Below are 10,609 nucleotides of genomic sequence, written 5' to 3' on the forward strand. Positions count from 1 at the left end.
CGTCATAATACAATTAAAGATGTAAAAAAGACACAATGGACATATTTACAGTGTTATGGATAATACATAAAAGTGAATCAACAAGATATTGCACTAAACAGTGGGAGTATTGCACCAAGAGTGGCCTTGGAAGGCAATTAACTATTCAGTTCAGGAGAGATGGCTTGTGGGAAGAAGCTTTTTCTGTGCCTAGATGTTCTAACGCCCAGCGCCGACAGGAAGGCAACAGTTCAAATAGGTTGTGGCCGGGGTGAGTGGAGTCAGTGATGATTTTTCCTGCCGCCTGTCCGGAATACAAGTCACTGCCTGTTGTAATCTTCTAATGTCTGATTTGGAAGCTGAACCAAACCAGAGTTATAGAACAGACTCAATGACTGCTGATCTAAGCAGCTCCTGTGGCAGATTCAAGTTATTTAGTTAGCAAAGGAAGCACAACCTCTGTCGGGCCTTTTTCTATCGTGGGTGTCCCACTTCTGGTCCTGAGATGGTGGTGCCCAGGAACCTGAATGCCACAGCAGGAATGCAAACGGGTGAGGGGTAAAAAAAAAAAAAAAAAAAAAAAAAGGTGAGAACATTGCGTGGATAGAGAAAACATTCTCCGAGGTCAGGACACTTTTATTCGTTTTTACTTTTCATGCTCATTTCTAGACTATCTTTACATCTGCTTGAAAACTATTTCTAAAAGGTAAGAGGTAAAAATGTTTTTGTGTTTTATGTAGGGCAAAACAACCCTTTATAAAACAAAAAAATGATTCAATAGATGTGGGAGCTGAATACATAAAACAAAAACACGACGACAACAACCACATAAAATGTATGTTGGAAATAATCTTAGCTTCTTTATTAACACTCAAAACTGAGAACTGAAGATCCCACTGGTTACAAATGCATCAACATGGGATAGCCTACTGTGTACCCCGCCTCGTAAGTAATGCTGCCTTCACGTGCTCTCGGAATTATTGTAAATACGAGTTTCCTAGGTAAACATTGCACATGAACGCCCTCACATTTTGAAACTTGAATGCAATGCGCTCGTAATCACGACTTCAGAAGTCGGAATCATCACATTTCCGATAGCACGTGAAGGCAGCATTAAACCCTATTTCTTCTGACGTTTAGCCTTCTGGTGGTTAAACGGCAGAAGAAATGGGGTTTAACTTTTCAGGTGCCCGCTTCCTGTTTGCTGCATGTCTCAGCCTTGCCTGTTTTTTCTCCCTCCAAGACAACCCTCTTGCTCTCTGCAGCGCTACTGGATGGCCGATAATCACACTCCTCAGACCTCCTCCTGCCTGGCTCCTCCTTTGTCTGTTGCTCTCTAGCAGATTTAATATTTTGGCACAGCCTAATTATTGCTGTTGTCATGGTCACGCACAAGACGCATTTCTTTTCTTTTTTAAATTAATTATCTTGTAATGCCATTTCACTAAACGAGAAGAAAAAAAAAAGGATCAGCCTGAACACAACACACTCCGCCCCTCCACCAAAACACTCTCATCGGATCTACGCGAATCTCGTAGGTGACCTATTTATCTCAAAAAAAGTGAATTCAATCTCACCTAAAGGTGAGGAGTTTACATGTACAGTGCTGTTCGTGATGGCAAGGGAGGGGAGTGCTGGATCCACTATCATCTCCACTGTTCTGGGTGTTCAGCCTGCAGCAGACAGACAGCTTTTCAACCTCTCTTTTGTATGCAGACTCAAGGCTGGCCGCTTTACTGCTATGATATAATATACTAAAAACTCTGATCATGTAACGATTCATACAGACACACATTTGTGTAGTTATTTATTTAAAAATAAAAAAAACTAACACCACTTGCCTTGAGGCAGCCAATTCGTCATTCTAAAGGACTAAAATACAAAAATATTTGGTCTGTAGAAACTTTCCATGTTTCATTTCACTTTTTAAAAGTTTTGATTCAGCCTCTTCGGTTTGCCTAGAATATCATTCTATGCATTTTCCTCAACTATAATAAAGGCCCAATTTCAAAAACAAAACAATCCAATTTTATAATAATTATATGACTAATTTGTGCTGGAAATTGGGTCATTACAAAATTCCCTAACAATTGACACCACAGCAAAAAAAGAATACTAGGCTAACTAAAGTAAGGCAAGTTAACAGTAAGTTAAAGCCGCAACTTCCAAAAAGTCAGAAATAAAAACAAGTTACAAACCATTATGGTTAAATGTGTGCCATGTTTAATTTAAAACCGTATACCACCAATCCCTTGAAGATTAAAGATGAATAAAGAAACCTCAGGTCAGCAAAAACGATGCACTTAAACAATTAGGTTTGTAAAGCTTTACTTTATTAAAAAGATTGTTGCCATTTTCAATGCAAAAAAAACCCTTCTACAACAAACAAATCACAGCGTACTCTTCAATTCATATAATACACTGACTAAATCACAACATAGCTCATTCACCACCTTACCCACAAATCACAGACCACAGGACACTGGCTCAACACTGAAATTAAAACAATGGAGCTCTTAAAAAAAAAAGTTTAGAAGTAAAGGGGATTATGAAACAGGGAAAAAAATAAAATTAATGAGCTGCTTGAGATGATAGTGACTTTTTTACAAGTTGGAGGAACATTGTCACCGAATTGTGGGGAGGGAGGAAAGAAAAGGAAAATAAAAGCTTTGTAGCTACAGTAGAACCAGTATTGAAATCATGGGGAAGATAAAATGTATTTTAGCCCTGAGGCAAAGGTGGGGAATAGGGGTGAAGCATCAGTATTCAGATCAGTCAGCATCCGGTGTTGGACTTCTCCTTGGGCTGGCAGACCTGGAATGACTAAGAACACACACAGTGTCAGCATCCACACCTTTAACCTTGAATGACACGACTGAAATGTGCTAATGTGTAAATTTGCATTTACCCGTCTTTCTTGTGACTGACTGAACGAGAGCGAGATCTGGACACACTACGTTCCCTCTGTCTGGAACCAGACCGTGAACGAGAGCGCGAGCGACTTTAAAATAAACAAATAAGATTTAAAATGAGACGGCATGTATAAAATGAGATGTACTACTAGTGTTGTACATGTGAAACTGAAGTAACATTAGCATGAGTAAGTTGTGCATGCAGTACCTGTCTCTACGGACAGGCGTTCTGGATCTGGACCTTCGGACAGGGCTTTTTGACCTGCGTACAGGTGAACGCGAGCGCCGCACAGGGGTTCTGGATCTGGAGCGGGCCGGGGAGCCTGACCTAAAACAAAGAGGTGAAGTTTAAGAAAAAAAGCAAAAACCCAGAGTTCTAGTGTTGTCAAAAGTACTGACTTCGGTACTGAATTTTCTTTTAATTTAATTTAAAATGTGACCCTTTGAGCACTGTTGAGGGGAATTGTAAACACCTCTGATTGCCCATTGTGCTCATCAAATATGTCTGTGCTATATGTCAAATACTGCTGAGGAAATCTGACACTGCTGTCTGTGCCGTGACTCATTCGGCTCACTCACACTTTATTGAAAAGACACGTTCAGTTTTTAATTGTAGTGTTTATTCTCTAACTGAACGAAATGATTGTATTACTATGAAGATCAAAACGACAGTGTATGGAGTGGCCTCGTAGGGCAGCGAAGCAAGTGCATTCTGGGAGTTATCTTTCATCCACATGAGACAAATACATTTTCTGTCTTTTCTCAGTCTAGAAGGCACCAAATTCAAAAATAATTTCACATTTCTACTGCATAAATGACCCAGTTTATATACAAAGCTTAATGCTAAATCACTGAAGTAACCCTTTAAGTAGACTTGTTGCAATTAGAGTTGGTAGAAACTAGGGGTGTAACTATATTCAAACTAGGGATGTGACGGTGAGGACATTTTCCCACCGGTTAATTGATGTGTGACAACACCGGTAATACCGGTATCACCGGCGGAGGCTTTTAAATCACTAATTCTATCTAACCGAAAGTTACATGCACACGACCGCTCTGAACTGAAAACGCACCAGTGCGCACACACCGTGAATGACAGCTCGTCTGTAAATGCGCGCTCTGTGAGGCCATGGTCGCGTCTCAATCAGTTCCCTAGTTCAGTAGTCAGGGCACTGATCAAGCATTGGTCAGTCTATGATTGAGATGCACGCCATGAATGAATAACAGTTCGTCCGTAAAGCCTTGTTTATACTCAACCCGCCCGCACGAGCACGAGGGTGCGCGCGGCAAAAATAAATGCGCGCAGTCAGCGTAGCGCGGAGGCTCGCACTGCGGAGCCAGGCGAAAGTAAACAATGCGCGCTCTGTGCGGCCGTGCACATTTTACTTTCGGTTTTGAATTAGCGCCAATTCGGCTGCGGGTTGCTTGAATTGTGGGTTCATTAGCCTATTATTTTTAATGAAAAACACAACAACAAAACAAATGACAAACTCCCTTAAATAGGCGCTTTTAAATTTCGTTTGAAACCAAATCTTCCACGATCATCTCAGTCAGCTCCTCACTCTTAAATCTGATGAATGACTCCTGCCGCTGCCGAGACTCACGGTCGGATCCTGCTTTATTAAGCAGACACGTTCAGTTTTTATTTGTATTGTCTGTTCTCTAACTGAACTAAATTATTTTATTACTATAAAAAAAAAAATCAAAAAGACGGTGGGCGGTGCCACGGTGGGCAAGTGATGTAACCGGTGTTGAGTCTGGACACCGGTAACACCGGCAACACCGACTATCGTAGCAAGCCTAATTCAAACCGAACCGGGAAAAAAAAAAAACACGATACACCACCCACGGTTCAAACAGCGATACTCCCGTTGAACCGAACACGCCCCGCCCCCTGCTGGCCTGGCACAGCTCTCACTTCACCTTATGCCACAAAATATTTTTTTTCTTCCGTGACATTAGATTAAAACGTAATTAGTATACTTTTAACAACTTATAAGAGCTGTATTTTTTCTAAATATTATAATAGTGTTAGCTGGGAAGGATTTGCATGCAGTTATGATGTGCATTCTGTTTATCAGGAGCAGTTTTCATGTTTCATTAACAGTTCATGATATATTGTGTATTTGCCATGGTAACTGTAGTTTCCATTACCACAAAATGCCACTTTTTCACATTGTTAATTTTTAAATTAGTGTGGTGGCTACTTTATAGTATTAACAAAAATGCTATTTAATATCTTTAACTTAAAGGCCTATTTATTAATCAGTTTGAGTCATTCATACAATTAATGCGTTTGTTAAAGGTGCTCTAAGCGATGTCACGCGTTTTTAGGCCAAAAAAAAATTCACATACAGCAAACATCTCCTCGCTGTCCGCTAGCTGCCTGTCCCCTGAACACACTGTATATATAAAAAAATAATTTTTTTTAAAGCGGTCTGCAGTCCGCATAAACACCACAAACTGCAACCAAAAAAAACGTGGGCAGTCTGGACAACGAAGCATAAACAGTGCTCCAGCCAATAGCCGATAAGAATGATTTCCACCTCCCTATTGTCTGGAGCACTGTTTGTTATGCTTCGTTATCCAGACTGCACACGTATGTTCTGGCCTAAAAAAAAAAAATCATGTGACATCGCTTAGAGCACCTTTAAGTAGGCTACAGTGGGACATTACTTGTACCATGACTCCACACCAAACCGTGGCTCCAAAACCATGACATGAACCGAACCGTGGCATAGGTGTATTGTTACACCCCTAGTTGAAACAGAACTGTGAACAGATACCAAAGCTCACCTGCTTCTGCGTTTTGAGTATGAAGGTGAACGGTACTTCCTGTGAAGGGAAGGGGGGAAATTAAATCAGACTGATGCATAATATTGACTATAACATTTTTCAAACACAACTGGAGCAGAGTGAGGTCTTGCCTTTCATTGCTACGGCTCCGAGAGCGGTAGCGCCGGCCACGAGATCTGGACCGAGAACGAGATGTTGACCTAAGAATAAAAAAAACAATGAAAGCCTATTAACACAACAGGGACAAGTAGCAAGGCAATATAAATAAAAGGTTGATTCCTGTACCTGCTGCGTCGGCTTCGCCTCTTGCTGAAACGATAACAGTCATAGGCATAATGACCACTCTCCCCACACTGGTAACAGCGGTCATTGGGGTCAAATTGCCTGCGGCTGGGACGGCCATAACGGGACTTTCTGGACATGCCAGTAGACAGCTCAACTCTGACACGGGCTCCACAAAGCACCCTGGGATATTATAGATCAGAAGGTTATTTGTTTCCCCATGTCAAAAAGGTGCACATGTGTGATCCAGCTGTTGAGGCATCCCAGACTCCCCCATGTACTTTTTATTTCAGAGCCACACATTTCACCTAGATGCAGATAAAGTTCAGACAAATTAAAAACAACTGAACTCAAAAACAGACTACAACTAATCTGCATCGAGGGAAATGCCACAAAAGTTGGGGCCTTTGTGAGCGGAAAGAGAACAGTGAAACCGCCGACACTCACCCCTGCGGGTCTGAGCTCCCTGAAGAGGTCAGGGGGTTAAATGTGCTGCAGTAGCATCATGGCAAATGTAGGCAGGTAGAACTCAAGTTGACTCACTTTCCATCCATCCCCTTTACGGCATCCTCTGCATCTCTGGCATCCTCATACTCTACGAAGGCGAAACCTGGAGGGTTCCGGGCAACCCATACACTCCGCAATGGTCCGTAGTAACTGAAGGCTCGTTCCAGCTCACCTTTGGCTGCACCATTGCCAAGGTCACCTACATAGACCTTACAATCGGTGGCACGAGAGGAACTTCGGGATGAGTAAGACATCTTTCACCTGTAGTATGGACAAAATAAATTAATTGATGCATATTTGAGTCAAAGTAAAACAAATTTGCAGACCTTAAATTATAAACCAGCTAATGTTTGAAGCAAAATACAAGTAATTGATTCCCCAAATTCACTGAATGCACGTTTACTTACAAAACGGAGAACAAAAAAAAACCCCAAAGGATAAAGCCTTGTTTATACTTTCGCCTGGCTCCGCAGCACGAGCCTCTGCTTACTGCGCACACTCCTCCCCAAACAGACGAGGAGTTTATAATTGACGGGCTCGCTGTTGTACTTTTCTTTGAAACGACAGAGGGTGATTCAGTAATTGTTCTATAAACCATCAGGAAATAGTGGTGAACACTAATGTACATGCAAATAATGTAAAGGTGACAATATTTATTTTAATACACTTCACCAAAAACCACACTACAAAAGAATTGTGTAAAACTCAGTAAACCTTGATATTATTACTTGTGACAGGAGAACAAAAATGTATGTACACATGTATACAACTAAATTAACGATTTATTAAATATTTCCTAATTTTTTTATTATTAAACATGGATCTTTATTTTCAATAAAATTACTAATTTCTGCTTTTGTAGGCTCCTTTTGTAAATATAAGCAACTAATTTGTATGTGCAAAATGGGTGCTGCTGTGATGAGACGTCATGCTCGGCTAGATTCGTCTTGAACTCGCGCATCTTCGGAAAGTTACAAAAAATGTGCTGCACACCGCCAAGCGAAATGGGGTCTCGTGCACTCAATGCGCACTACTGCCCACTCCACGATGACGTCATTTTTGCAGCGCGCACCTTCACTTGTGCGGACGTGGTGACTATAAACCAAGCTTTAGAAATCAGGTTTTCAACCAGGGGTTCATGGACCACTGGGGGTCTATGAAGGTACTCAAGAAAGTCTGTGGAGAGACAGTATAAAACATCACATTTATAACTTATACATTTTTAACTCAATCTGTTAAAGGGACAGAACACCCATAATAGCTTACTCGCCTTTGTACAGTTCCAAATCTGTATATTTTCTTCTGCAGAACACAATGTCTAATGACTCCCCCCCCCCCCCCTCACCAAATACAATGAAGTTCAAGGTTTATCAAAACAGAAAGTCATACAAGTTTGTAACGGCATTAATAATATTCACTCTTTTTTCCACTTCATTTTATCTATAATTGATTATGGTGGCCTTGTTTATATGCATGCGTCTTCATTTTTAAGGACACTGGATTCTGTCTATCATGTAGCATTACGTTTTGTGAGTTGTGCAGAATCACGGACACTGGACGCAGTTCATCTTTACAATATAGGAGGACTTTGCATGTGTATATATTTATTGCTAAGGCACTTGTAGGTAAATTGACATATATTTCTAAACGCTTAATTTTATACAAACAGTTATGGTACTAGATCTCAGTTACACCTTCACCTAAAGTCCCAAAGGTATCCTCAGAAATTGGTAAACATGCTTTTCACTTCTATGCCCCTTGGGCATGGAATGACTTGCAAAACATACTTAAACTGGAGTTTTTACCACCTTTTAATATTTTTTTAATGCATTTTGAAATCTGCTTTAAAATGTCATGCAAGTGCTTTTCTTGATCCTATTTTTATCAACTGTTTTGTTTGAGTACTTAAGTTGTTTTGTCCTTGTTTGTTTTTTATGTGAAACTATGTGCTGCCACCTTGACCAGGTCTCCTTGGAAGAAGAGATTGTGACATCTCAATGGGATCTTCCTGGTTAAATGAAAATATATATATATATATATATATATATATATTGGGTGAACTTTCCCATTAGGATAGTTGTAAAGTGTTTAACAACATTTAGTTGTATACTACACGGTTGAAAACCCCTGGCTTTCTCAGAGTATACAATACTGCACATTCATCAAGCAGTGCGCACGCAAGTACGTTGGTCTTGAATGTAGCACAGCCCTGCATCTGCTAAAAACATCGCTACTCGCGGTCAGCTGTTCCCGTATCACGTGGATGTATCCAAATCGGCTAAAGCTGAAGATGTAAGTGCTGTTGTTACAACTTCGTTGCTAAACAACGTAAACCCAACCATTTTCTTAAGCTTTTATTTTGGTTTCTTTTTAGAACACCAGTCACTTCAACTAAAGAGCTACGGGCATGACGGACAGCTCAATCATGTTTATCAACATGATATTGGAATTAACAAGACCCAAACAGCGATTCCCAGAGCAGACAATGGGATAAGTGCATATAAGCATAATACATGTGAGAATGTAGCAAGTGGTTTGATAGCTGGGCAATAAACAATATTAACGCCATTAATAAGTGCGCCAGAAACGCAGGCCGCTCTTTGTTTAGCACGTTTCTGAATCAAACGGTACACCTAGCGAAACACAAAGATCCGCCAGCTGGGCCAACATTAAAACCACGAGCTTTCGTACAAGATTTTTACTCGCACGTGAAGAGAAAAGCCTTTGAAACAATACCAAATAAACAACACCATCTGCAGCACGCGGACTTACTGTGTGACTCGACGTCCTCGGTTCCGTGTGAGGGCGCGTGGACGCTTCTTCTTCCGGTTGATTAAAGGCGCTTTAACCAAACCTTGGCCGACAGGGGAAACAGCTCATGGATATAAGTTACGACAAATCTAATCCATCTAACCGAATAAACAACGCATGCATGGAACTCAAAGTAAATCTCTCACCGCTTCTCTTATCGCATGCTCCTCACGCTCTTGGCCCGGGCCCCGGAAGCGTCACCCGTCACCGGCTGCGAGCGCGGCCTTGTCGACTTCTCTCACTTTCAAGAAGGGGCGGTGTCTTTGATGCTCAAACATGATTGGCTCTCACGGATGTAACTCAAACTAAAGGCGCGTTTTCTACTGGTTTTTACTGGCGGGGATTTTCATTCATTCCAGTAGTTTGAATCTTTTGAATCTGTTCACTAAAACGATTCATTCATGAATTCAAGCGAGCGACCCTTTCTGCTTCAGTTATATCATAAGTTGTTGAATCTTTCACTCAACATATTCATTGAGAAGAACACCGAATTTTTAATGGAACTAACAAATTATTTAGTGATTAATCGTTAGGGTGGACAACTTCAGTAAAGGAAAATAAGGTACAATCTTTGTTTTTAACAGGACAAATAGGGGCAATGTAAGGGACACTCAAAATAGTTTATAGTTCATATATCTTAATAGTTCAAGAATTATTTGCATACAGTAAGATATTTTCAGATAATGGTTTTAATAACCTATAAAAACACAATAGGATAATAAAGGTGTATCAGAAAGTTAGTTTAGCAAATATATGGTATAATTTATACAAATAGATATTTATAGATAGACATTTAGAGATTCAGTTTAGGTAGCCCATGTTGTATTGAGGGTGTGCATTGACGTCACTTTCCCGCCGGAACACGCCCGCTCAGCCGGACTGAGTGAGTGACAGAAAACTGGTAGGGTAGAGTGGGGGAAAACGCCCCCCACCTGTTTTTCCCAAAATAACCACTAGAGGGAGTCAAGAGACATTTTCATTGTTGCAATGCACTACATTTGACACGGGGATAAACAAATCTCCTTGGAGAAGCTGACACCAGCTACGTATTTGAAGAGAAGAGGATCACATGGTAAACACTATAATTTTCAGATATTAGTAAACAAAAAAGTGTTTAAGAGAATATTGTTCTGCAGGATATCACAGTGATGTATGATAGATGAATAGTGAAGTCTGTAGTTTGAGAGGATATGTTATTTATAAGGAATATAATTATATTTTAAAAATGTAACTTTTTAAAAAAAAAGTCATAACTTGTGTGGTAAAACGCCCCCTACACTGAGGGGTAAAATGCCCCCCACAGGGCATAGTTTCTCTCTATC

General features: G+C 40.6%; 1 protein-coding gene across 3 annotated transcripts; it reads right to left on the minus strand.

The window, feature by feature from the left end:
* Window positions 1–2,181: 2,181 nt before the first annotated feature.
* srsf7a (serine and arginine rich splicing factor 7a) lies at window positions 2,182–9,540 on the minus strand. Of its 3 annotated transcripts, none has more exons than XM_079816050.1 (9): window positions 9,434–9,540; window positions 9,249–9,330; window positions 6,513–6,737; window positions 5,973–6,152; window positions 5,819–5,887; window positions 5,688–5,726; window positions 3,100–3,219; window positions 2,888–2,980; window positions 2,182–2,802 (listed from the first exon to the last, which is right to left on the minus strand). In XM_079816050.1, the coding sequence occupies exons 3-9, from the start codon at window positions 6,728–6,730 to the stop codon at window positions 2,751–2,753; spliced, it is 771 nt and encodes a 256-aa protein (XP_079672176.1). In that variant the 5' UTR covers window positions 6,731–6,737; window positions 9,249–9,330; window positions 9,434–9,540; the 3' UTR covers window positions 2,182–2,750. The 3 variants fall into 3 exon arrangements, with proteins under 3 accessions (XP_079672176.1, XP_079672177.1, XP_079672175.1); XM_079816051.1 differs by having other exon boundaries at window positions 9,249–9,318; window positions 9,434–9,506; XM_079816049.1 differs by having other exon boundaries at window positions 9,249–9,536.
* Between the last annotated feature and the right edge of the window lie 1,069 nt (window positions 9,541–10,609).

The sequence above is a fragment of the Gobio gobio genome, assembly GCF_949357685.1.
Source record: "Gobio gobio genome assembly, chromosome: 4".
NCBI classification, from domain to species: domain Eukaryota; kingdom Metazoa; phylum Chordata; class Actinopteri; order Cypriniformes; family Gobionidae; genus Gobio; species Gobio gobio.

Bases quoted from the DNA above. Each gene is read 5' to 3' on its own strand.
- srsf7a (XM_079816050.1), bottom strand. From the start codon at position 6,730: ATGTCTTACTCATCCCGAAGTTCCTCTCGTGCCACCGATTGTAAGGTC. The intron at 6,153-6,512 runs GTGAGTCAACTT...ATAATATCCCAG, and splicing joins GTAAAGGGGATGGATGGAAA to GGTGCTTTGTGGAGCCCGTG. The intron at 2,981-3,099 runs GTACTGCATGCA...TTTATTTTAAAG, and splicing joins ACGCCTGTCCGTAGAGACAG to TCGCTCGCGCTCTCGTTCAC.